This window comes from Zootoca vivipara, chromosome Z2, assembly GCF_965207765.1.
Source record: "Zootoca vivipara chromosome Z2, rZooViv2.hap1.1, whole genome shotgun sequence".
In the NCBI taxonomy this organism is placed as follows: Eukaryota; Metazoa; Chordata; class Lepidosauria; order Squamata; family Lacertidae; genus Zootoca; species Zootoca vivipara.
The window spans coordinates 48,656,330-48,683,681 of NC_142585.1; the positions used below are offsets into that span (position 1 = coordinate 48,656,330).

General features: G+C 48.2%; 2 protein-coding genes across 3 annotated transcripts in view; one reads left to right on the forward strand and one right to left on the reverse strand.

Annotated features, from left to right (window-relative positions):
* The first annotated feature begins 10,924 nt into the window (after nt 1-10,924).
* PDCL (phosducin like) lies at nt 10,925-19,860 on the forward strand. The gene is made up of 4 exons (XM_035102480.3): nt 10,925-10,970; nt 14,861-15,044; nt 17,489-17,670; nt 18,578-19,860. Exons 2-4 carry the CDS (start codon nt 14,870-14,872, stop codon nt 19,130-19,132), a joined length of 912 nt encoding a protein of 303 aa, XP_034958371.1. The 5' UTR covers nt 10,925-10,970; nt 14,861-14,869; the 3' UTR covers nt 19,133-19,860.
* Nucleotides 19,861-21,906: 2,046 nt separating this feature from the next.
* Nucleotides 21,907-27,352, reverse strand: part of PTGS1 (prostaglandin-endoperoxide synthase 1) — a 39,203-nt gene continuing 33,757 nt past the window's right edge. For both annotated transcript variants that reach the window (XM_060270638.2, XM_060270639.2), the window contains exons 10-11: nt 25,437-25,584; nt 21,907-23,551 (exon numbers count right to left, since the gene is read on the reverse strand). In XM_060270638.2, the coding sequence (XP_060126621.1) occupies nt 23,190-23,551; nt 25,437-25,584 (510 nt within the window). In that variant the 3' untranslated portion in view covers nt 21,907-23,189. The remainder of the gene's footprint in view (nt 23,552-25,436; nt 25,585-27,352) is intronic.

Below are 27,352 nucleotides of genomic sequence, written 5' to 3' on the forward strand. Positions count from 1 at the left end.
AAATGAAAGAGAAAACAAACCACTTTGCTAGGCTCAGGTGTTCATGTTCCGCAAGTGGTTTGTAAGAAGCTTAAGAGAAGCTTTTAAATTTGTTTGTGGAAATTCCAGGGCGCCTTCTGAGCCGTTCTTGTTGAGAGATAGCTTCTCTAGATAAATGTGCAAGTTAGCTCATTGAAGCCAGCAGATCCTCGGGGTGAAGTGACTCATGGGAGTAGAACTCACTTGTTTTGCCTTGCTTTTGTTTCATGAGAGAGGAACTTGCACCTGGTTGCAGTTGCTGGTTTCTTCAGCTGTGGAACTTTGCATGAAATAAGCATGTGAGAGAGAGAAAGAGAAAGAGAGAGGGGTTGCAGATCCTCTTAACATAAGACTTAATTCAGGGTTGATACACTTCTTTTTCTTTTATCTTTGCACAACTGCATTATATGCAGTAGTGCAGCACTGTCTGGCCCTCCCCCTTCATTTCCCCTACCCCCCCACCCCTCCTCTGCTTTAGAGCTTGGTATTTCCACATATCAAGCAACTTGCCTGTGTACAAATGATAGAGTGCAAAATCGAAGTGCCTACATCCTAGAGCTTACATCTTCTGTCTCTTTACCTGCTCTTGAGTTGTAAGCAGAATTGTTACATCGACAACAGGCTTGTCCACACTTACCGTACTTTTCCGTCTATGAGGTGCCCCCATGTATAAGATGCCCTCTATTTTGTGGGGCTCAAATTTAAGGAAATGGGGGTAAATGGCACAGAGTTGTTGAGCTTTTTTGTGGAGATTTGGCCAGAGTTGTTTAGCTTTTTTGGGGGGGGTAATGCCCACAGTTGCTGAGCAATTTTTTTTGGGGGGGAGGGGTGACGAACTGAATATCACTCACCCAACTGGCAAACGCTAACAATCGCAAGGGATGCAATCCTAATTGCCAAAGCAGCCCTTGCAGGAGACACCATTCACCCACCCAATTGCTAGATCCTACTCGCGGATGCAACCAATTGCCCACCCCCCTCTGCACTACCCATGTATAAGACGACCCCCTCTCCCCCATTTTTACTTTATTTTGGAATAAAAAACCCTCGTCTAATATATGGAAAAGTACGGTACCTTCCTCTGCTCTTTCCAGGCACAATCTGAGGACCACCCCCCCTTTCTTGCTCTGGAGTTTTCTCCGCAAAAGCCCACTCTTTAAAGGTCAGCAACTGCAAACAGCTATCTGCTTTGCTCCAATTCATATTTGAAGAGCAGGTTTTCACAGGGAAAGCTTAGGGCAAAACCCCCACAAAAAGCCACTGGGATGCAGTTTGTTAAAGTGTAGACCTCTGCCTAGAAAGAGCAGGGTAAAACCTAAGTGTGGATAAGGTCAAAAACACACTGCACTTGTTCCCTGGGCAGCTCCTTCGGCTAGATCAGTCCCCAGAGCCTCAGCAATCAGTCGTTCCAGGCAAACAAAACATTTTCTGTCACATTTGCACTGACTTGACAACACAGTATTGCTATTGATGTACTTGTCAAATAAGAAGTGATTAGCAGTTCTTTTGACACTCATTGTGTTGTTTTGATTATTTTATTTGTTTAGATTATTTTATTGTTTTATTTGATTATTTTATTTGTTTAGGTTTTATTACTGACCCTTGACAAGGCCTTGAACACTTAATGGTATAGCTTTAGCTCGGCTTGTACAGAACAACGAATAAATGTGTCTTTTTAAAAATGTGATTATAAGGAAACGTAAGTCAGGAGCCATCACCTGAAATAAGAACACACACCTCTTGGGCCCTGAGCCGTATTGTCTTTCACTTTCTTGCTTTAGACACTCAAGGCACCCAGAAGGTGGTAGAGCAAAAGAATGCTTGCTGGCAAGATAACACCTTCCTCATTTGTCTTCTATGGCTTTCTATTTCTGATTTTTGCATTTCTCCTCTTCTTCTTTTTTGCAGTGTTTGATAATTAACTTCTGTGAAGTTGTTTACTTGGAGAATGGTACTGGGATATTTTAGCCAAGTGACATTTTCACAGGTCTACTGTACTCAAGGGCTCGCCCCACTAGCAAATGGCTTGTAAAAGAGACGATCGTGTTAATACTGGCAAAACAGAGCTGGTGACTGTTTAGGATGCCACTCTGTGTGCAGGATCAGGCCGCTTCTTTCCACTTTCTTTTTTAAGAAACTATAACGTGCAGACTTCTGGATTAGGGGTGGGGCAAAAACAGGCATTTCTCTGAGGGTTACAATACTGACTTGCATCATTTTTTTTTAATTTTATATCTGCTGACTTGAAAGTTCATAAAAAATTATGTTGTAAATATTATTATCTGAAAAAATCCAAGCATTAGTTTATATATATTTATATAATATATATAATCCCAGTGATGTTGTGAAAGACCCTGGCCACTTATTTAATACTAAGGCACAAAGAGCTATTTATAATACAGCAGCCAAATCGCTTCTCTTAATTTCATGGGACAATTCCTCAGGCTTCTCACTCCTGCAACAAGAGAAACAGGGAAACAGGGGATTTGAGACTAAAGTACCCGTTCTCTTTAAACTTGTGACTGTTAAGATTAACTGATTTTGGTGTGGAATGCCATTTGGCTTGTTATTGTGTTCTCTGATCCAGCTGGGAAATCTTGTATATATAAACATTACATTTGAAATGCTTCCAAAAAGGTGGTTTTTTTTGCGCTATATGTAACTTCAGATATATAGAGATATATGCAAAACAGCCTCTCTCTCTTTTACATGGATATTTAAACAATAAGATCTTCTGTGTTGCAGGTGACGTGTTTTTTTTTAAGGAGGAAGAAAATAAATTGCTATTTTATTGCAAAAATAGACAAATATTAGAAGTCTGAGAGATCCTCATTTTTGCCCTCAGGGAAATAGCCCCTCTGTGAACCGGAGCACCCCCAGGCCTCAATACAATCCAAGGGTGAATATATAGTAAGACCTTGGTTGTGCTGCTGGAGGAAGGGGGCGTGGCATAAATTGTTTACAGTTCTTTGTTCACTTGTCCAGTGGCATCACATAATTTTTAAAAAAGCCACCATATTTCTGCTGTCCTTTTACCACCTTGACTGGGAGCCAGCTGCCTTTGTGCTTCTTTGGCAGAGGCAGCGAGAGCTCCTGCACTATAGTAGTTTTGTAGAAAGGGCCACACACTTGACAGGAAGCATCTACTCCTAGGTTGTACTTTAAATCTTCAACGCAGAGAATTGCAGGCTCAAGGAAACAGCTGGGACTTTCTCGCCATGGAAATGGCATCATTCTGGCTGGGCGTTGTCCACCTCCGAAGTGGTTTGTACAAACCAGCCTGTCTGGGTGTGGAGCAATCAACTTATGGTAGTCCTTTGGACGCCCTTGGGCTCCCAGCCCCCACCATCCCCAGGCAACATGGCCAAGAATAGTCATAGGTGATGGGAGTTGTATTGCAGCAGCACCTGGTGGCGGTGGAAGGCAAAGAAGCTCTGCACCGCTTGCCTTAGGTACAGCCAGAGGGGTGGGTGCTGAGACGAATCAGCACCATGGCCTGCTTTGCAGCTGTGTCTTTAGAAAATTAGGCCAACGGGAGGAGCGGCCGGCAGGAGGAGAGAGCAGAGGAGGGTGGCTCCTGCCCTCTGGCAGCAGGTGGCATTTTTTTAGGCAGATGCAGGGGGGATTGGGGGCACACACACTGGGGGGGGGGGTTAATTGCGGTAGCAAGAAAAGCTTCAGCTGTGCTTCCTCATAATGTGCACTTCCTCTCCCCCTTCGTTTTGACTCAGTGCTTTGGGTAGCCAAGCTTCAGGTGTGAAACAAATGCTGAGTGTGATGGTAGATGAGGCTTTGAGCTGGCATAGAGTAGCTGCTGGCCTGTGTTAAGGAAGAGTGGCAGGTCTGTGATAGGCCTGGTTTGACTATTGGTCCCTGCTGGTGTTTTCCCTTTGCTGGATGTGGTGTTCAAATATAATACCTGGTGACAGTTTGAGTGTAGAACACAGTGCTTGCCTAAAGTGTGTGCGGCAAATGCCAGAACAGAAGTCCTGGTGGTATCCATTTTTTCCTTTCTTTTTTAATAATTTGAAAGCCAGGTCTGTTGTGAAATATGCTTTATTTAAAAACAAAAACTCCATGTGGCTTGGCTGTGGGATTTCTTGTGGTGAGCAATTTTCATGTCTAATTTTGTAAGCAGCTGGCATTTCTCAGTATTTTATTAAGCCTGGCCTGCTTTGCAAAGGGTTCAATCTAAGTGCTTGCATCTGCACCCCAATATTATTTGGGGAGGGGGCAATAGCCAGCCATTCACTACCTGTGGGAGATGCTTATTTTTAAGTCCCTTGTATTTAGGAGTTCTATATTTAGAGACTGAATTTGCAAATAACATGGCACGACACAGTGTTTTGCTGGAGTGTGTTCTTCCCCTGCCTGAACTCTCAGCCACTTCCTTGGCTCTGAGCAAGGGCAGCAGCACGGTGCTTTGCTGGCAAAGCGATATTGCCAGGCTTAAGGGTGGAGTGGGGTGGCTGGAGTGGAGTGAGCCAAAACTGTGAGCATCCCACCTGCCCCAAAACTGAGAGAGCAAATACCTGTCCACCACACCCACAGGCTTTTGTGAAGCTTTTTAATGGACACTTTATATACTTGACAGAGTTTGATTTAAAAATAAAAACAATTCTGGCTGTGTTTCTGAGTGCCAGAAAACAGGGCGAAGTACACTTTTGCACAGATCCCACCTGCTTACCCAGAGAGAGTCCTCGGTTATTTAGTCCAAGGCATGGGGATGCATGCATTTTCCTTATCTGTGCAGACAAATAGATTATACTGTAGTTGTGATACAACATGCGTGGCTTTTCTTTGTACTGCACACACACCCTGTACAGCCACTCCAAAGTATTGTGGTTTAGCTTGCAGTATCTGCTGTCTGCATTTATACTGTATACTACATATTCTTTTCCCTGGAAGTTAAAAGGAAAAGAAAAACACCACTTTTTCTTTTATTGTTGCGTTGTTTAACATTTTATAAACCTGCTTGGCCCAGAAAGTTTGGGAAAAGAGGGCTGTTTGTCAATTCTACAACCGGTTGTGAAGCTGAAGTGTGAATATTTCTACGTCTGTATTAGACATTTTCTTTGCAAATCTATTGTTCGATTGAAATGTAAATGAAATAAAAGATGGTGTACACCCATCATGTATAATAAAGCAAACACCATCGCTACGGTGGATTTAATGCCTCATTTTTAATGATGCATACTCAGCTTCTATTTAAAAAAAATGAACTTAAAAAAATCTGTAAAATAAAAAGGGATCTATTTGGGGCGGGGGATGAATTCTATTCCATTTAGTTCTGTTTTCAATTTCCAAATTCTGTTGTTTTTCCCTTTTGTGTTATAGGAATAGGATTTACATGGGAAAGCTTAGACCGTACGGTCTGTATTTTTGGGGAGGGAAGTTTGAGTGATGGGTGTGGGCTTTGTGATTTAGCCTGAATAGCAGAGTGAAGTCTGTGTGCGTGTCTTTTCTGTTGCACTGAAGTGAAAAGATAATTAGCTTTTGGGCTGGACACGCACTTTAGCGAATTGTGGGTTTTTTTCAGTGTTTGAGAGAGAATTAATAGAAAAAAGTTTGCAGTACTTGACATGTATTTGCATGCCGTAAAATAAAACATTTTGTCCACCTTAACTTGTATTGCTTTCTTCTCTAAACACGGGGGGGGGGGGTGTCTCATTTTTTGCACATTGAGGTTGGAGGTGGACACTGTTAGCTAGGCATTTACATTGATGGCTTGCTCTTCTCAAATGTGTTATAACTCACGGTTAGATCACATGCTTTGGTGTCTTGTTTAAAAAGTATTGGGCAACAGGAGATGGGAAAGTCCTTTCTGAAGCAGAGTCGACAGGCCCTGGGATAGGTAATCTCTGCTGGAACATGAACATGGGGTCAGTCTGGGTGATGCCTTGAGGCACTTCCAATTCTTGGGGTCAGCGACAGAATCTAATACGGAGTTTGCTGAACTGTCCAGAAATGTTTATTTATAAACTTTGAATGAGCTTTGTTGCAAGTGCTGCAGCTAAGAGATGGTGCCCTCTAAGCTAATGGGTGGGCCTTTCATCCACCCCACTTTCTTAGGGTAGGAAAGTAGCCAGAATTGTGTTTGAGCTGGAAACAGACCGGAGGCTGTAGACCCAGGTATACACTTGCTGGAAGCTGGAGACCCAGAGACACACTTGCTCTATGCTGGATCCAAAGATGTGACTGATGGAGAAGCAAGAGCTGTTGGGGTGCTGGTGCTGTGAGCCCCTCCCATCTCATGCTCAGGTTGTACAGATGTGTAAATAAACCATGTATCCTAAAGACACCACAGTCCCTGATGACCTTCATTCCAAGGAAACCAAACCTGGGTAAGCTCCTGGAACCTCTGGGGTTTCTCATTACTTGGAGAATGGGTTGCATGTAACAATATGTATGAAATCTCTGGCTTATTCACACTATGGCTTATTTTCAGGGGATGTCTTATTTTTTTCCTCCTCCTCCTCCTGCCGCGGCCGGCATTGCTGCTGCTTCTATCACTATGGCTTATTTTCGGGGTATGGCTTATATTCCTTGAATGCTTAAAAATCCTGCTACGGCTTATTTTATGGCTATGGCTTATTTTCGGAGAAGCAGGGTATATGTTTAAAGTACTACGAAGCCAGTTTAAAACAGACACGGTTCCACCACCCCCAAAAAAGAATCCATTAAGGGTGCTGAGAGTTGTGAGGAGACCCCCTCTCAGTGCTATGGTTCCCAAAGTGCTTTAACAACCAATCCCTCTTCATGGGGAATGCAAGAAAAAGAAAGAAGGAAGGAACCTAAATCCTGTTTGTTTAGGACTGTAAGAACAGTCAAAGGGGGCCGATCCAGTCCAGCATCCTGTTCTCACAGTGGCCAACCAGATGCTCCAATGGAACACCCCAAAGCAAGACCCAAGCGCAAGAACAGTGCTCTCCCCTCCTGTGGTTTCCAGCAACTGGCTTTCAGAAGCGCTGCTGCCTCCATCATAGATTCATAGAGTTGGAAGAGACCGCAAGGGCCATCCAGTCCAACCCCCTGCCAAGCATGAAACACCATCAAAGCATTCTTGACATATGCCTGTCAAGCCTCTGCTTAAAGACCTCCCAAAGAAGGAGACTCCACCACACTCCTTGGTAGCAAATTCCACTGCCGAACAGCTCTTACTGTCAGGAAGTTCTTCCTAATGTTTAGGTGGAATCTTCTTTCTTGAAGTTTGAATCCATTGCTCCGTGTCCGCTTCTCTGGAGCAGCAGAAAACAATCTTTCTCCCTCCTCCATATGACATCCTTTCTGTGAGGGACAGAACGTACAGGCAGGTCCCTCCCATCTTAAGGAGCAGCTCATCACCCAATGGGAGCGCTAGTGGGGAGGAAGAGATCTCCAGCGGAGATTCAGGAAGTGGTGTCCGAGGCTCAGGCAAGTGTGGGAAGGGAAGTGGGAAACAAAGGAAGGAGACCAGTCCCACCGACCCCGGAACTGAGGAGGAGGAGAAGGGGGCGGAGATTCAGTATGCCGAGACTACTTTGCTGGAGGAAAACGCGCGAATCTCCATTCGGAGGTTCTGACCCTTAACGGACAACATGTACATAGTACTGCTCTGCACTGTAAATAATCAGCACTAAATAAAAGCATGAAAAGACAACGTCTGGAGGAGTCGTTACTCTAGAGTAGCCACCAACGCGCCTGTGACACTTTCATATATTTGAACATGGCTATCATATCACCCCTTAACCTTCTCTTCTCCAGGCTAAACATACCCAGCTCCCTAAGCCGTTCCTCATAAGGCATCGTTTCCAGGCCTTTGACCATTTTGGTTGCCCTCTTCTGGACACGTTCCAGCTTATCAGTATCCTTCTTGAACTGTGGTGCCCAGAACTGGACACAGTACTCCAGGTGAGGTCTGACCAGAGCAGAATACAGTGGTACTATTACTTCCCTAGATCTAGATGCTATACTCCTATTGATGCAGCCCAGAATTGCATTGGCTTTTTTAGCTGCTGCATCACACTGCTGACTCATGTCAAGTTTGTGGTCTACCAAGACTCCTAGATCCTTTTCACATGTACTGCTCTCAAGCCAGGTGTCTCCTATCCTGTATTTGTGCCTTTCATTTTTTTTGCCCAAGTGTAGTACTTTACATTTCTCCTTGTTAAAATTCATCTTGTTTGCTTTGGCCCAGTTGTCTAATCTGTTAAGGTCATTCTGAAGTGTGATCCTGTCCTCTGGGGTGTTAGCCACCCCTCCCAATTTGGTGTCATCTGCAAACTTGCTCAGGATGCCCTCAAGCCCGTCATCCAAGTCATTGATAAAGATGTTGAACAAGACTGGGCCCAAGACAGAACCCTGTGGCACCCCACTAGTCACTACTCTCCAGGATGAGGAGGAGCCATTGATGAGCACCCTTTGGGTTTGGTCAGTAAGCCAGCTACAAATCCACTGAATGGTAGCATGTTTCATGGAAAAACATTCATCCCAACTTTTGTGAGGTGCAGCCCATCACTTGCCAGAAGTCCATCTTCAATAAACTGCAGACCGTGATCTAAGAATCCACACCGTTCCTGTTTGCAACATTTGCGAAGCCAGTTGTTCACTTCTCCTATTTTTCCCTCTCTCCCTGGGCCATGTCGTTCAACTGGGAGGACAGATGAGATGACAATTTGTGCATTTAATTGCTTCAACTTCCTGCCCAGAGCCTCATAATCACTTTTGATCTTCTGGAGGCTATGGCTTGCAGTGTCATTGGTTCCCACATGCACCAAAAGGAAGGGGTATTTGTCGGTGGGTTTTATGATTCCTTGCAGCCGTTCTTTTACATCTTTGATCTTGGCCCCGGGTAGACAGCACACCTCTCGAGACATCTTGTCAGGCCCACAGATCACTGCTTCTGTACCCCTCAGTAGGGAATCCCCTATCACCACTATACGCCTCTTCATAGGCTTGGTCGGGATTCTTCCATGTGCTGTCTCTTCCAAGGTTACCTGCATATTCCCAGAGGACTGACTTTGCTGCTCGTCTTCATATTCCTGATCAACTGTGATGAGGGAGAGATCCTCAAATGGAGTCTGTTCCTCGTCTTCCACGTTAAGGGAGAGCACTTCAAAACTGTTGTGTAGTTCTAAGCACTCAGAGCGATCCCTGGGCCTTCTACTTCTATGAGTCACGTTCCTCCATACATCTGGGTCCTGTGTTGGGGAACTGACCTCCTCCTCAGGGATGTCCCCTGTCTCCTCCTTGGTGCAGACAGTGTGTTCTGCTGCATCCAAGGAAGGCTCCAGCTCTTTAATTATCTGGAGCGTAGATACACGCCCCTGAAGCTGCTGCACCTTGTCTTCTAGTAGGGCAACCAACTTGCAATTGTTGCAGGTGTAGCTGCCAACATCCTTTGGCAAGAAAACAAACATTGCACAGGAATTGCAGGTGACTACGGTTGTTCCCTCTCCGTCCATCTTGAAAAGCTTGAAGTCAAGGGGGAAAGAAGAAGAGGCCTAGGTCACCCCCAATAAATGTGTGAGACTTGCTGCCCTAAATCAAAAAGATGGGTCAAACTGATAAGTGCGTGCTGCTGCACTCCAAGCACTGACTAGCTCCACCCACAGCTAATCATCTGACCCTCCTGACTCACACTTCTAAGGTCAAAGGTCACAGCCAGAAACAAACCAGAAAACCAACACAAACAAGTAAGAAAACAAATAAGCACACAAACTTTCTCACACACAGCCCCAAAAAGACAAAGCCACAAAACCTACAGTGTCTCCCAAGCTCAGCTCACCTTCTGCTCCCTCCTCAGTTACAGGTAAGTAGCTGTGTTGGTCTGAGTCGAAGCAAAATAAAAAAATTCCTTCAGTAGCACCTTAAAGACCAACTAAGTTTATATTTTGGTATGAGCTTTCGTGTGCATGCACACTTCTTCAGATACACTAGAAACAGAAGTGTCAGACCCTATATATATACAGAGGGTGGTGGGGGTGGGTGGGAATGGGAGATGGGCTGATGGGAGTGGTAAACCTGTAGATGGGTGTTAATTCCCACCCACCCCCACCACCCTCTGTATATATATAGGGTCTGACACTTCTGTTTCTAGTGTATCTGAAGAAGTGTGCATGCACACGAAAGCTCATACCAAAATATAAACTTAGTTGGTCTTTAAGGTGCTACTGAAGGAATTTTTTTATTTTGCTCCCTCCTCAGTCACTGCACTCCAAGCAGAGGCGAAGCATAGCCATCATGGCCTAGTAGCCATTGACAGCCTTGTTCTCCTCCACTGGATTTATCCTAGTCCCTCTTTTAAGGCCATCCAGGTGGGTGACCCTTAGTTGCCTCCTGCAGGAGGAAGTTCCATAGTTTAACTACAGTATGCACTGTCCAAAGAAGGGCTTTCTTGTAAGAGATGTTTGGTTGCAGATAGACAGGGAAAGAGGAAGTGGCAGTGTAGAGCTTCGCTCTCTTCTGCAGGGGCTCCCCGCTTGTGGGAGGCTCTCCCCAGGGAGGCTCTCCTGGCACCTTCATTACATATCTTTAGGCGCCAGGCCAAAACATCTCTCTTCTCCCAGGCCTTTAAAAATTGGGGGGAGGGGACTGTTTTTGTTGCTATGTATTTTTTTGTGTTTGCATACAATAAACTGCCCTGCGATCCTCCTATGAAGGGAGCTATGAAATATTTTAAACAACAACAGGGATCAGGAGGGCTGATCTCTCCCCCCCCCCTCGCCTTCTCCATCCCCATGGTGCGGCGCACGGGCGGCCTGGGCCGAAAGGGAGCCGGCAGCAAGGGCTGCTGCATGCTGCTTTTCCACCTTACCTCTTTGTGCTGGGGAAGCTCCTCGTTTCCCTGCCTATTTGTCCCGGCAGCCTTTGCGCCCTGTGCCTCCCCCTCCCTCCCCCTCCCCCCCGCCTTCTGTCACTAGGAGACAGAGAGAGAGACACGAGAGAGAGAGAGAGAGAGAGAGCAGATCCCGGTGAGGAGGGGGAAGGGGCCCGCCTTTCTGGGGGTGGGGGCGGGTAGCGATCCGCAGTGCGATGATAAAGGGGGAGCCCTGGGGGAGGGAGGAAGGAGCCTCTGCCCCACCGCTTGGGTCTGGGGATCGCGAAAGAGTGCTGTTCGCGCGTGGGAGGAAGAAAGGGTTAAGAAGGGGGGCTGTTTTATTATAGGGGGATCTACCCCATAGCAAGGGTTGCCCGAGGAGGGCGACGGAAGAGCCCCGGCTATCCGTGGGACGGAGGGTGGGGGGCTCCTATGTGGGAAGGCGGCGTGCGGGAGGGGGGGTGTCTGGCTCACAGTGGGGATTTGAGGCTGGGGTCTCCGGGCAGCGGATGTGGGTGAGGAGGGCTGGGGTCTCCTGGGGTGCGTGGGTGGCGGGCTCGTGTGAGGGGCTGGATCTGCAGAGGGGATTTGCAGAGGGGCGAGAAGCCCCGGGGCCCCCGCGTGCAGTCTGCTTTCCCTGTCTTCATGGGTGGCCCTTGCACCCCACCTTTTATTCCGGGGAGCTCAAAGCGGCACACCTGGGCGTCCCCCTTAACTCCTCCTCCACCGCCACCACCAGCCCTGCGAGACAGGTGCAGGCTGAGCGTGAGCGGCCGCGGCCCAGGGGGGGTGGCTTCAGAGCCGACGGGGGGGGGGCTCGAACTCTGGTCTCCCAGCAGGTCTTAGCCCGACCCCCTGAGCCCCTGCACCACCTCTGGCTTGGGGGAAAGGGAGGGGCAGCAGCAGCATCGGGCGGCGCTGCAGCGAAGAGAGATGCCTGGCGCCGGCGGGAGGCAGGGAAACGGTGGGGTGGGGGAAGAGGATTCCGCTTCTGCTCCATCTCAGCATAATCCTTCCTCGTGGGGGGGGGGGCGGAGAGCGGCTGGGGCCACGGAGGGCAGGCGGCTGAGCTCACCTGCGAGGGCTCCAAGGGGACGGGCAAGCTCACTTGGTGCAGGGCGAAGGTTGGCTGGGGCTGCTGGGAGTTTTAGCCCGGAGCATCTGCAGGGGTTGAGGAAGGCTAAACCCAGGCTTCCTTATTTAGGCTGAGCTGCTGCTCGTGTTCTCTTGGGTGGTGGGGTCCTGTTATTTGGATAGATCGCAGGGGAGGCAGGAACGGGCTAGGTCAAGTTGAGAAACATAAAAACCATAATTGATTTGTATGCTTTCGGTGGATTCTTGTTGTCTGACTTAACCTCCCCGCAAACAAATCTCACTGCTGCCAGCGGAAGGCAGCCAGCCACACCCTGCGCTCCCCACCCCCCTCACTAGAAAGGAAATGCAATAAGCGACTAGGAAGAGAACCTACTACCCAAGTGACGCTGACACGACATCTGACACAGACACTAAATAACATAAGTTTTAACAACCACCCCCTCTCCCCGGCCCCCTTTTCTTCCCCAACCCTATAACTATATACAACACTAATGGCTCACAACAAATGTAATTGACCTGTAGAAAGGACAACCCGGAAAAAAGCACTTTTGTAAACCAAGAAAACCTTTAATAAAAATTATTTTTTTAAAAAAGAAACATGAGAGGTCTCTTGTTGGATCAGGCCATTGAGTCCAGCATCTTGTTCTCACAAATACTTTTCTCTATCCAAAAACAGCATCCATCAAGTTACATATTAAAGGAAACAAAGGCATGAAGCAAGGGAGCAATGGCGCGGCAAGGAGGCTGAGGCCTTATTTGCAAACATGCAGAGTGATTTGCCCCCCCCCCTCTTTCCAACAGCTGCTCCTCTGGGTTTTCCAGCAGAGTCGGCCCCTTGGCTCTGATGTGTTTGCTAATCTGATGGGTTTGTTAATCTGCATAATCCTCTAGATGGGATGGGGAAGCCTTTTTAGCCTGAGTTCTCATGTGGCTAACCTTCCATAACCCCCCCCCTCAATCTCTTACATTAACTACATTAAGAGGGAGGGGGTGGGTAGCTATCTGTCATGTATGATCTTGTTGGGGTTCCTGCAGTTACAGGTAACCAGGCAGAGGGCCTTCTCGGTGGTGGCGCCCACCCTGAGGAATGCCCTCCCACCAGAGGTCAAAGAGAATAACATTTACCAGACCTTTAGAAGGCATCTCAAGGCAGCCCTGTTTAGGGAAGCTTTTAATGTTTGATGGATTTCTGTATTTTAATATTTTGTTGGAAGCCGCCCAGAGTGGCTGGGGGAACCCGGCCAGATGGGCGGGGTATAAAGAATAAATTATTATTATCATTATTATTATTATTATGCATGGTGTTGTGCTAGATGACCCTTGAGATCCCTCCCAGCTCTACAATTCTGTGGTTCTACCTGGGCTTTGTTATTTTTAAGCCCAACTGTGCTCATTCTATGTGCTTATTTTATGTTATTTAGCTTTTCATCTTTCAGTTTTTGACTATTGTATTTGTTTCTCTGTTTTATATATATTATAAAATGAAATTTTCTTAAATGAATCAAAATGAACCCACTGTCATTTTACAATCAATACATATTTATTCCATAAAATTTATATACCGCTTGACTGTAAAAAAGAAAAGAACCCTCAAAGTGGTTTTTAAAAAGGTAAAACAATAAAACTGAGAAAAATTCACAACCATAAAAAAAATACCAGGGAGGGCAACCTTAATGCAGACAGATAAGTTCCTGTGGGCCACAACTGACCCATAGGCTAGACACCCCATTCGAGGGAGGCATAAGTTCTCACACAACTGGTAGCCCTTTGGCTAGTGATTGGACCTGGGCTCTTATTTGGCTGATTTTTGTGGCAATTGTGAATTCACTACAGAGGGAACTGAGCAGCCAACAGTCCCCAGGAGCTGGACCAGGCTGATGTTTCCCCTTTGCTGACCATAATCCTTCCTGGCCTGGAGGGAGGAGGCCAGTGCACTGTCACCCCATGCTTGAGACAAGAGAGTTCCCCCTGCAGTGACATGGGCCTCATTCTCACATCACTTGGTGCCTCATGACAAATCCTCTCGTGCCAGATGTTGTTCACCCCCAGCTTTACCTGGTATTCCGAGGTAGGCTTCCTCTGCATCTGGAGGCTCACTCTGTCTCTCATGGCTAATAACCTTTAAGAAACCCATCCTTTGTGGACTGCCTGAGCTGTTTTTAAAGAACCCTGGGCCATCACTCCCATCTTTCTTTGGGTAACCTACCATATTCCCTGCACACCACATTTCCTAGACCAGAACTAGAGATGTTTTCCCCCTGCTATTATTCTACGTTTTGGGCTCTTGAGCTGCTGCTCGCATCTCTGTTTCACGGGAGAATCATGCTTCCTTGTTTTGTTTTTAATCATTGGGCAACTGCATCCCATACTGTATGCAAATCCGTGGCGGAGGAAGCAGATCTGGCTCAGGATAAAGGGAAGGATTATAAAGGGGTGGTGCTAAACCTGAATCCTTGGTGTCAGTGCCCATATGTATGAGTGTCTGCTATGCAGCTGGCTTGTTCATTTGCAGCCATGAGCAAAGGGTAGGGGTGGACATGAAGTCCTCCTGGGGCCTGAAGAGGTAGGAGAGAGGGGGTGTAAAGGCTGTATTTGGAGCAGAAGTGCGGTCATTGAGAGTTTAATGTATCTTTTCCCTTAAGACTGCCTTGTACCCTGTCCACCTCTTCAAAGCCAGCGATGAAGAGGGACAGGTCTCACACCCCTGAGCAAGATTTCATCCACACTCATCCCTGTAACCTTTATAGGGGCACAGCCTGCTTCTTCTCTCTGCTTCTAGAGGCTGAGGTTGAGCTTGCACCTCTCCTTGAAGCTCACTATAACCCACCCAAGTTGGATTGAGGGAGAATTCAGACATCTCTCCAAGGGTCCATTTTCCAGTGGTCTTTCCAAGCAAAGCCAGGGGCTGCAGCTGAGCTTCTGTTAAGCCTTTGTGCATTCTCTTGGCAGCTCCCCACAATGACTACCCTGGACGACAAGCTGCTGGGCGAAAAACTCCAGTACTATTACAGCAGCAGCGAGGAGGAGGATAGTGAGAAGGAAGACGAGGGGGAGGAGCAGCATGGCTCCCCCCAGGATGCCACAGAACCCAGCAAGGTGGTGCTGAGCAGCGATGGCAGTGCGGTAAACACAGGTGTGCCTCCCTTTCTTCCAGGTCCCTGAATTCACCTACAACTTCCTTAGGGCTGAGGCGGTCCATTGTATTTAATACACATAAATGATCCTTTAAGGCTAGTCTGCTGGGGAACGTTTTACTTAGTTTTATTTTATTTCATGAAATTTATATACCAAAAAACCAACAATGACAACACCTGAAAATGTTTTACAAAAATAAAAATAAAACCAGGAAGAAGGATTAGCAGCAATGATTTAAGACTTTCAGAAAGTTAAAATAACAGTAGACTGAAACAGATTAAAACTCACATCAGCTTTCTATTCGTGTTGACACATTAAATGATTTCTAAAACTACAGGTGAGGATCTCAAACTATATCCTTGTTCTTCCTGTGTGTGACATTATTATTATGACTGGAATGTAATTGAAATCAACAAGATTTTGGAATGCAGAAATAAAGAAAATCATCAACTCTATCAATTCTAGCACGTGCGGAGCCACCTTATCTAAATTATATTATTTGGTATTTGAATGATTGATATTATTGATTGTACAGTGGTACCTCGCAAGATGAATGCCTCGCGCAACGAAAACCTCGCAAGACAAACTTTTCTATGGCCGTGCTTTGCAAGACAAATTTTTTATGCGGTTGGGGTTTTTTTTGCCGCGACAAACCGCGATTTGCAAGATGAAGTTATCGCAAGATGAAGTGACTTGCGGAACGAATTAATTTCGTCTTGCGAGGCATCACTGTATAATGAATTGGTATTGTTATAATGAGGCTATTATTGGATGATAATTGAAAATAAAAATTATTATTAAAAAGGTCACATCAGCTTTCTAATGCATAGATTTGTCCAAGCAAAAATGTTTTTCAGCATTTTTGTTGACAAGTAGGCAGGGAGTTCTAAAGTTCTGGTGCTGCCACACCAGAATATTGAGTTCTTACTAATGTGGAACAAGTATTAAGTGCTGGTTCTGCTGATTGGAGCAGTTGAATGGGCATTTGTGGGGCAAGGTGATCTCATAGGTAATGTTGGAGATGTTTCCTTCTTTGAAAATAGGGCAGGAATCCCCAAGTTAAATGCAGAAAGGTGTAACTCTTCCAGGTTTTTAGAAACCCTCCATAATTGTCCAGCTGTCAAAGCTGCGTAAGAGATCCACCTCTTGGCTCCTGGGGTATTTGTCCTGCGCTGGAAGGTAAGAGCCTGCCTTACTCTAAATCCAGCTATTGGTCCCTTCTGCCCAGGGTTTTATATTCTGACTGGCAAAGGCTCACCAGGGACTTGTGTCTTTTTCCAGAACCTACTCTCCAGCTGATTTCTGGTATCTTTTGTATATGGTTTTTATATGGCATTGTGTTTTTATTGTATTGTTTTATGAATAGCATTGTATTCATATGCATATATATTTACAAACATTTATTTGTTATTTTTCTATAAACAAATAAAAGACCCCTTATGGGGCTTGTGCTTTAATGGGACATTTTGAGTTCCCTGCTAACTCTTGACTGGGACTTAAGCAGAGACCTGCCCATAAAAGGGGGCCCCCTTCTAGTCCAGCTTCCTATTCCTACGGTGGCCATTCACGTGCCCCAACGGGAAACCACCCAGGAAGCCCTGAGCACGAGAGCACTTGTCCCTCCTGTGGCTTCTGCTAACTGGTGTTAACAGTTAATGCATTGTTTTAAATGGGGGGGGGGCGCTTTTTTGTCAGTGCCACTTGGACAGGTTCTCTTTCTATTCATGCCAAACTTTTAATCACTGCTGACAACTTTTCTATTATCGCCTGCCCTATGCAGGCAATTAAGAATACATCTTTCTACAATGGTTATAATTGACGTCTGTTTTTAACCATTTTAATGGTTAATATCATATGTTTTTATTGCTATAAACCGCTGTAATATATGTTTGTTTACTGCCTCTGACGGTGGGGGCAGAGCTTAGCCCTTCTGGCTAGTAGCTTTGCCACCCAAGCTGCCTCCTGTGGGAGAGAGTTCTGTGGTTTTAACAGTTCAACCATGCACTGCGTGAAGAAGTGGTTTCTTTTCTCTCTTCTGAATCTCTCCAGAGTTCATCCACAACTGTGATGTCCGGAGGTTTGTCCGGAGTCCTCTGTCCTCAGGCAGGATTGTTTGTTTGTTTGTAATCCATACAGGATTTTACTTGAGCACAAGGCCAGCCTGCTCCTCATATCTGAGGTAATCCAGCCTCCCCCATTTGGCTCCCCAAAGGGGAGCCCTCAAGCAGGGCCTGAGTCCAGGAGCGCTCTCACCCCCCCTGTCCTGTGCCTTTCAGCAACTGCTGTTCAGAACCACCACTGCCTCCGATTGTGGAGGCAGAGGCACAGGCATCGTTTGTTATTGATGTGGCAAGTTGACTTCCTCTGACTACTCCTCCTGCTGCTGTCGTCACTGCCTGCTTCATCCCCCCCCCCTCCCTCCCTCCCTCCCTCCCTCCACAGGCCCCAAAGGGGTGATCAATGACTGGAGGAGATTCAAGCAGCTGGAGACAGAGCAGCGGGAGGAACAGTGCCGGGAGATGGAGCGCCTCATCCAGAAGCTCTCAATGACATGCAGGTCCCACCTGGACGACGAGGAGGACAAGCGGAAGCAGAAGGAGCTCCAGGAAAAGCTGAATGGCAAGGTAATGGGCACAGGAAGAGGGGCCTCTCCGGCAACCTTTTCCATGTGGATTCCAACCCTCCCCGCAGGCATCCCTGGAGCAGGGGCTGTTTTGCAGCTGGTGGGGGACCACCTGCCCTGAGCGGCACTCAGCACCTGGTGGTGGAGCTGCCGAGTGTTCAGGGCGCAGCTAGCATAGGGGAACCTGCAGCCCTCTGGGTATTTTTGGAATCTAGACCCCATCAACCAACGCGGCCCACAGCCGGGGGTGATGGGGAGTTGTAGTCCCCAACAGCACCAGGGGTCTTTGTGCTTGTGCCGCCTCTAGTGTAAATCAGGTAAAGAACAGGTAGGCAGGGGGCAGGGGATTTCAGGCAGGGAGGGATCCAGGTGGATTAACTTTTGGGGGAACTCAGCAAGGGCTGGCCTGTCCATTGGCCTTGATGAAGCAGTCACCTCAGGCAGCAGGCGGGGGGCAGCTGAGAGGGGCAGCAGACTCTGGGCCCCCAGAAGTGCACAGCTCACCTCCTCCTGCACTTGCTGCTTTGGGTGGGTGCCTGGGAAGAGCAGGACTTCTGCCCCCTGTGCCTCCCTGTCATCCTTCTTTTCTCCCCCATGGCCTCCGGTTCTCTGGAACTGCCATGAGTCGACTCAGGCAAAGGCAGTTGGAGGTGGGCACCTCTGACTCTTTTGCCTAAAGTGGCAAAATGTCTTGTGCTGCCCTCCAGCAAGTGCCAATTTAAGCAGCTTTTCTTTAGTGCTCCAGTTACTGTGCAATCAGCGTCTTTTCCCTGAGGTTATGCAGCTCAGCCTGGGCATGCCAGGAGGAGGGGGCAATGGGAGGGCAGGAGGGTGGAAATTTCCGTTCTGCCTTGAGGGGCACAGGGCCTTGGGCCACCCCTGACTGAGGAGGCAGCCTGTTTCCCCAGCTAACCCTGCAGGAGTACAGTGCGCTGCGCGAGGCCCCAGATGACGAGGAGTTCCTGCAGCAGTATCGCAAGCAGCGCATGGAGGAGATGCGGCGGCAGCTGCGCAGCGGGCAGTACTTCAAGCAGGTCTTTGAGATCCACAGTGGGGAGGCCTTCCTGGACACCATTGACAAGGGACCCAGAAATACCCTGGTGATGGTCCACATTTACGAGGATGATGTCCCAGGGGCCGACTCCCTCCACGGATGCATGGTCTGCCTGGCCACGGAGTACCCCGTGGTCAAATTCTGCCGGGTGCGGAGCTCCCTGATCGGCGCCAGCTCCCGCTTCACTACCAGCGCCCTGCCAGCCCTCCTGGTCTACAAGGGTGGGGAACTGGTGGGCAACTTTGTCCGTATCACTGACCAACTGGGTGAGGACTTCTTCGCCGGGGACCTGGAGGGCTTCCTGCAGGAGTGCGGCCTGCTCCCTGAGAAGGACCTGATGCTCCTCACCTCTGTCCTCAATGCCTCCTCATCCTGTCTCAGCGAGGACAGTGACCTGGAGATCGACTGAGGGCAGGCTAGGGTGAGCAGAGAGGCACCTGTGAAGGGGCGAGTAGAAAAGCCCACCCTTTACTAGCCCCTAGAAGGCAGTTACCCAGTTGCCACCCCCCCACACACACACCCTGTTCCCAAACGGAGGAGCCACCTCAAGCCCCCTGCTGAAACCTGTCCAGCAGCCTGCAGCCCCTCTGCTCTGCCCACCGCAGAGCCCTTTTCCACTGCCCCTGATGGATCTCAAAGCCTCTGTTCCTAGTTGCTGCTTTGCTTTTATGGATCTTGCACCTGCGTAGAGCCGCAAGCAGGCATTTCAGCCAGGAGTTGGATGCCAGCAACCCACCCTCCCAAAGGAGTAGGCCTGCATGGGCCTCACATGAACCCCGGGATGTCAAATGGGGTGGGGGAGTTGTGCTGATGGGAGTTGTAGTCCAAAGCACCTGGAGGGGATCCAGGCTGGCAAACAGACCATAGCTCAGTCCCAGTAGTTGGCTTGGTAAGGCTGGCTATTCTCTCCGGGGGTCCTGGGCACTCCTAGCATTCCTTTAACAACCCTTGATGTGCTGCTCTGTACAACATTGCCCTCAAAAGCAGGTTGCCCCATGCTTGTTTGTGGATGTCCATCCCCTGTGTTAATCTACAAGACATGACCTTCCGCCCTGTTCCTCCAGCAGAAATGGACTCTCTTTTGCTAAGCTCTTAACCATTTTTAAACTAATGCAATAAAAACATGAATATTATTAAGCTTCCTGTCCAGTTGTTTCCTTGAGCAGCTGCTGGTGCTATGCAGCCCCTCTCCCAGGGTGGTTGTTGGTCATCAGGAGGGAGAAAAGCAGAGCCACAGGTACAGATGCTCACCCACGGAGGCCGGTCTGTTAGGAGGGATCAGTCAGCTGCAACATGCCTACCCCCTCTTGCAGCCAGTCCAGAGTGGTGGCGGCGGCATACACAAGGGCCATCCAGTCCAACCTCCTGCCAAGCAGGAAACACCATCAAAGCATTCCTGACATGTGCCTGTCAAGCCTCTGCTTAAAGACCTCCAAAGAAGGAGACTCCACCCCACTCCTTGGGAGCAAATTCCACTGCCGAACAGCTCTTACTGTCAGGAAGTCCTTCCTAATGTTTAGGTGGAATCTTCTTTCTTGTACAGTAATACCTCGGGTTACGAACGCGATCCGTTCCGGATCGCAGTTCGTAACCCGAATAGTTCGTAAACCGAACGCGATGGGCACCGCCATTTTGCGCATGCGCAAAGCGCGATTTTCGCGCTATGCGCAGATTGCGCAATCGCGCGCGCAGCCGCTTCTGCGCACACACACGCGGCGAAAACACTTCCGGGTTTGCGCAGTTCATAACCCGAACTGTTCGCAAACCGAGGTGGTCGTAACCCGAGGTACGACTGTAGTTTGAATCCATTGCTCCGTGTCCGCTTCTCTCGAGCAGCAGAAAACAACCTTTCTCCCTCCTCTATATGACATCCTTTTATATATTTGAACATGGCTATCATATCACCCCTTAACCTACTCTTCTCCAGGCTAAACATACCCAGCTCCCTAACCCGTTCCTCATAAGGCATCGTTTCCAGGCCTTTGACCATTTTGGTTGCCCTCCTCTGGACACGTTCCAACTTGTCAGTCTCCTTCTTGAACTGTGGTGCCCAGAACTGGACACAGTACTCCAGGTGAGGTCTGACCAGAGCAGAATACAGTGGTACTATTACTTCCCTTGATCTAGAATAGATGCTATACTCCTCTTGATGCAGCCCAGAATTGCATTGGCTTTTTGAGCTGCTGCATCACACTGCTGACTCATGTCAAGTTTGTGGTCTACCAAGACTCCTAGATCCTTTTCACATGTACTGCTCTCAAGCCAGGTGTCACCCATCCTGTATTTGTGCCTCTTTTTTTTTTTTGCCCAAGTGTAGTACCTTACATTTCTCCTTGTTAAAATTCATCTTGTTTGCTTTGGCCCAGTTGTCTAATCTGTTAAGGTCATTTTGAAGTGTGATCCTGTCCTCTGGGGTATTAGCCACCCCTCCTAATTTGGTGTCGTCTGCAAACTTGCTCAGGATGCCCTCAAGTCCATCATCCAAGTCATTGATAACAGCAGTCGTTTCCAGTGTCTTCCTCCTTAGTCTCAGTGTTGCCCATGTAGAACTTGCTGCCCCTTAATCCACCACCTGCTTTGTCAAAAAGATGACACCGGAGGAGGAGACCCCTTTCCACAACCCTGGGGAGGAGCAGACCTGTTTTGTTATGGGCCACCTTGGAGGAAATAACGAGCCAATGAACCATCTGATTGAACTGCGGCCTTACTGTACCTTTTAAGAATTTGGGACCCAGCACAAACAACCCACCCCCAGCTTAACTGCCATTCCTACAAGTGGCTCGCAAGTTCTTTAGATTCTGGGCCCTGGTGGAGGCAGTTCAGTTTAGTTCTTGGACTTAAAGGCCTTTCTCTCTGCCCACCTCCCAAGACTCACATCTGAGGATGATATTGTGATGATGCAGAAGGCCAATGGGGACCCCTGTGCTGCACCCTCAGGGTGGAACGAGCTGCCCATGGCGGGCTGCTTCCGGGGGGGGGGGGAGGGAGCTGTGCCACTTTGCCAGCAGCCTTCCTCCCTTTCCTCTTCCTTTTGACAGCTCGGTGGAGGCTCCCCCCCCCCCCAGGAAGCAGCCCAGGAGCATGGGGCAATGGCCCACCAAGCACACCTGTGCCCCAGCCTCAACCATATTTGCCAGTTGATGGTAGGCTAAAAGGTCCCCCACCCCAAAGAAAGGAAACACATTTGTGACTTTTGGAAATGAAAACACTATTTATTCTGACCATTCCCTTCACTCCCAACACCCTCTCCACCCCATAGCAGAAACACACACACACTCACCTGAGTTCAGGTCAAAAGGAAAACACTTTATATTCCTCTCCCCCAATTTCTGCCCCCCCCAAACCTCTTATTCTAAGGCATGTATACACCACAGGTTTGAAAGAGATTGAACTGGCTCTGCAATTCTATTGACAAGCTGGAATGTGCGCAGAAGGCGGCAACTATGATGACCAAGGGTCTGGAAGCCAAGCCTTATGAGGAACGGTTGAAGGAGCTAGATATGTTTAGCCTGGAAAAGAGGAGACTGAGAAGAGATAGGATAGCCATCTTCAAATACCTTAAGGGCTGTCACACGGAAGAGGGAGTAAGCTTGTTTTCTCCTGCTCTGGAGGGTAGGACCTGAACTAATGGCTTCAAGTTACAAGAAAGGAAATTATAGCTAAACATCAGGAAGAACTTTCTGAGAGTAAGAGCTGTTTGACAGTGGAACGGTCTCCCACGAAAGGTTGTGGACTTTCCTTCCTTGGAGATTTTGGGTGGGTGGCCATCTGTCTTGCATGCTTTACTGATGTTCCTGCATTGCAGGGGGGTTGGACTACATGACGACTTCATGGTTCTGTGATTCTATATTTTCCTCTAGAGATTTTAGGGAGTCATGTTTGGGAACTGGCTCCGGGGGACGAAAGATACAATTGGAACCCATGGCATATGATGAAGCAGACATAAATCTGCATATAATGTGTGGTGCTGATTTTTATGTCTAGCCAACTGGGACATTAACAGGAGAGGTGGCTGGGGAGGCTCCCCAGCAGTGCCCAGCCCTCAAAGAAAGCAAAGTAAAATGAATAAAAGTCAAAGTTGAAAGCAGAAGGAGCAGGTGATTTGGGCTATGTGGCGAAAGGTGAAAGGTCTTGGCACCCAATAGCATCCCTGTAATACGTGTTTTTTTCTGCTGCATGTGGAAGAAGAAGGTAGGAAGGAAAGAGGAAGCTGACTGGGCAGAGGACAGGCAGACCACAAAAGGCTTTTCATTTCTCCCAGTAAATTGTACTCCTTTTAATTCTCCTCTCTGAACCTAACCCTCCAAAATACATTTCCAGGTGTGTGATGAGGAGGGATGCTGTTCCGTTCTCTCCCTTCCTCCCCACCAGCCAGCCACAGTCTGCAACCACTCCTTGCCCTCTGCCCCTGGCAGGACCACAGCTGAGCCAAGGAGCAGCCTCTGCCCTCTGCCCCCGCTACAGCCCTAGAGCTCATCTGAGGGTCCCTCCTCCCTTGCAAGCACAACGGCGTCCTCTCCACCGCCAGGAACCCGGAAGGCCACATAGGGACACCTCTTCACATTGAGGCAAACCAGTTTCTGGAGCGAGGCCGTGTTCACCAGCTGGAAGCCGGCATCACCACCAAAGGTGCTGGGCTTCCAGTACTCTGGGGAGCAGATGGGGTTCCCAAAGAGACCCTTCAAGGAGAAGGGGGCCCCAATCTCCACCATGCTCTCGCCGAAAATCGAGTTGTGCTGGCTCTTTTCCACCAGCAGACCTGGATAGAACTCAAGGGCATCAATGTCTATGTACAGAGCCTCCAGTTTGGCAGCAGTTTCTTCTTCACCTGAGAGAGAGAGAGAGAGAGAGAGAGAGAGAGAGAGAGAGAGAAAAGAAGAAGAAGAAGAAGAAGAAGAAGAAGAAGAAGAAGAAGAAGAAGAAGAAGAAGAAGAAGAAGAAGAAGAAGAAGAAGAAGAAGAAGAAGAAGAAGAAGAAGAAGAAGAAGATGATGATGATTTAGGGCAGACAAAAGTCGTCCTTCACACAGCACACAGTAAAACTACGGAACTCCTTCCTGCAGGAGGCAGTAGCGTTGAAAGAAGATTGCCTTGGCCTCCTCCATGAATTTGTCCAATCAATGGCTCCTAGCCTTGATGGCTCAGCTCGTCCTTCACAGTTTGAGACAGAAATGCTTCTGAATCCCAATGGATGGAAACTATGGGAGGGAAGAGTTGCTCTTGCGCTTGGGTTTTGCTTACGGGGTTCCCATTGGAGAATCTGGTTGGCCACTGTGAGAACGGGATGCTGCGCTAGATGGGCCATGGGCCTCATCCAGCAGGGTTCCCCTCCTGCTCAAAAGTGAACCGTGATCCAGAGCACCAATTCTGTATTTCATTTATTTTAAAAACTGTACAGTGGTACCTCGGTTTATGAACACAATTGGTTCCGGAAGTCTGTTCATAAACTGAAGCGTTCATAAACTGAAGCGAACTTTCCCATTGAAAGTAATGGAAAGTGGATTAATCCATTCCAGACGGGTCCGCGGAGTACTTAAACTGAAGCGTTCATAAACTGAAGCATGGGTGTAATTGGTTCCGGAAGTCTGTTCATAAACTGAAGCGTTCATAACTGAAGCGAACTTTCCCATTGCAAGTAATGGAAAATGAATTAATCCGTTCCAGATGGGTCCGCGGCGTTCGTAAACCGAAAATTCATAAACCGAGGTGTTCATAAACCGAGGTTCCACTGTATCTCATTTTCCTTCAAGGAGCTCAAGAAGACACACAGGGTCTCTTTCTCCCCATGCTGTTTTTACAACAGACAATTTCCCTTTTCCACCTCATCCCCCCCCTCCCCATCCCTGCCCCTCAGCTTCAGGGGTAGACGGTCTCTGAATATGGACTTTCCGCTTAACTATCCTGGCTCCTCCCCCTCACTGGATTGAGCCTCTCTGGCTAATTGGTCATCCTGTGGCAGTGATGCATCCTGTGGCACTGATGTTCTGTATGGGGGGTGGGGATGTCTAGTACCTCCGGGTGAAAGGTGAGTGATATATTCAAATATAATAATTAATAAACAGTTCTGAATCTTCTATGTGTACATTTCAGTGAACAACACTGAATTCAAGCAATCTAGGAAAAACAGGCTCTACTCCACGCATACTCTTTCAGAAACCAACATCGCTCTGTTCCAGGGGTCCCCAGACTTACCAGGCTTTGGGCCGGAGGGCAGGGGAGTGTGCGCCCGTGCGCATGCGCACACACACTTATTGGCGCGGTGGTGCGCTTCCAGGTCGGAAAAATAGCCGGAAATCGTTTGTGCGCATGCATATGGGCCTCCCCCCTGACCCGGAAGTGCACCGGAAATGACCTCTTCTGGGTCGGGAGAGGCCCATAGGCATGCACACAAACGATTTTCGGTGATTTTTTCCGATCTAGAAGTGCGCCGCCGTGCTGCGCGCCGTAAGAGCGGGCGGTGGCAGCAGGCGGCGGGGGTCGTCGCGGGTTGGATTTGGAGGCCGATTGGGCCGCATCTGGCCCGCAGACCGTAGTTTGGGGAGCCTGCTCTGTTCTATAGATCTCCCTTCACCCTCTACCGCTTCCCCCGAAATTAAAACACACACACACACACACACACTTTCAGCCTTTCCTCACAGGCAAACACAATGTAGGGTGGGGGGTGGCACCTAAAGTGCCCCCCTTGGTGACCCCTCTGGCAGGTTTCCTCCCTACCTGTCAGCTCCTGGAAGGAGGCATAGGGCTTCATGCCAAACCTCTTCCGGTACTCGTTGAAGGGCTGGAGGCGCAGCAGCCGAGATTCCTCAATGACTCCGATGGCCACTTTAAGAAGCTGCTGGTGGATGTTCGGTACCCCGCCAATCTGGAAAGCAGAGGCCAATGGAGAGGCTTGGTTAGCAGGAGGGGAGGGGCCAAACCACCTAGGAAGGAGCAGAGTCTGCAGATTTCCCACCCACCCTTGAGAAGTTCCCACTAGCATGCAGTCATAAGTAACAGTGGTGAAGACTTGTTGGGCTGGTTGGGGGTCAGATCTAGCCTGCAGACCATCCATTGGGAGGGCAGGAGTCAAAGTCCAAAGCCCACTTCTGCCACCAAAGTGGCTTCCACAGCCGCAGGACTGAGGCTCTGCTTTTCCACAGTCAGCAGGAAGGGTACTGTAATTAAAATGGTGGTTTGGGGCAGTTCTTAATATAGACCAGGGGTCCCCAAACTAAGGCCCGGGGGCCGGATGCGGCCCAATCGCCTTCTAAATCTGGCCCGCGGACAGTCCGGGAATCAGCATGTTTTTACATGAATAGAGTGTGTCCTGTTATTTAAAATGCATCTCTGGGTTATTTGTGGGACATAGGAATTCATTCATATTTTTTTCCAAAATATAGTCTGGCCCCCCACAAGGTCTGAGGGACAGTGGACCAGCCCCCTGCTGAAAAAGTTTGCTGACCCCTGATATAGACCCATTAGGTCTCTCCCTGGGACCATGACCCTTCTGTGATGTATGTAAGTCTCCTTCAGTTAAGGGTCCCCTGCAATGTTAATAAGTTCTTTCATTGCAGGCCCTGCCATGTCCCTTCTTTCTAGTCAACAAGGCTGAGGGATTTGTGGTGAATTGCCCCTTGATTAGTCAGTTTCTGTTCCCCATTAGTGGCTTTAATTACCATTGTTTGTTTACTTTTCACCTCTTCTTTCTTTATGGAGCTGTAATTTTACTTCTCTTAAGGTGCAGCTGATCACAAATCCCTCAGCTGCACTGAACAGGAAACAATAAAATAGCCTGTGAGCAGGAAAACTGAATGAGCAGTGCAGTAACCCTTGGAGGGAGCGAAAGAAAGAGGTGACAAATCATGACTGCAAAAAACAACAACAAAGAAAGACAACAGCAAATTCTCCGTTCAAACCGTTATCCTGACACTCTGCAACAGTGGTTCCCAACTGGGTGCTATCACCCCCTGGGGAAGGCTTACCTAGTGGGATGCTAAGAGGCAAGGGTGCACTGGAGGTGTTTACTTACCATTGGCCAGGTTACACCTTCCTAAAACAAAACGCCTTCCTCACTTTATATTTAAAGTTTTATTGCTCCTCTCATTGTCAAATCTGTTTCCTTTGTTCATGTGTGTAATTACTGGCAACAGCTATTTATTTTCTGATAAATTGGTAAGCATGAATTTGCGGTAGGTGAAGTGTGTGTGTGTGTGTGTGTGAATGATTCCTGCTAAGTGACTTTAAACCAGGTATTGGGAAACTGGTATCACTTCATCAAGCCCACATTGTCACATTGAGAATTTACTGAACAGTGAAATAGTTACTAAAGGTGGTATCTAAGACTCTTGCTAAGCTGATATCACCGGATCAAGTTCATCAGGTCTGTTGACTTACGGTAATTACATTAAACAGTTTTAATTCAATTTTCCACAAATGTGTGCATAATTATCACTGTTTGAATTTTATTGTGCTGGTATCTTCCACAGTGGGTCATGTAAACCGCTCTTCTGAATAATGCTTTTTATAGGGTAGGGGGACACTGGGGTGAGTTTGCAAAACCAGGGGGCAGTGGCCCAGAAAAGCTGGGGAACCACTGATCTATTAGAACTAAAAACTGACAGTTCCCAGCTGGCATGATATGGCTACTTGAG

What these genes read in the sequence shown, in the direction of transcription:
- PDCL (XM_035102480.3), top strand. Translation starts at nt 14,870, where the DNA reads ATGACTACCCTGGACGACAAGCTGCTGGGCGAAAAACTCCAGTACTAT. An exon ending in TGGCAGTGCGGTAAACACAG is followed by an intron (nt 15,045 to 17,488) that starts GTGTGCCTCCCT and finishes CTCCCTCCACAG; the next exon opens with GCCCCAAAGGGGTGATCAAT. An exon ending in AGGAAAAGCTGAATGGCAAG is followed by an intron (nt 17,671 to 18,577) that starts GTAATGGGCACA and finishes CTGTTTCCCCAG; the next exon opens with CTAACCCTGCAGGAGTACAG.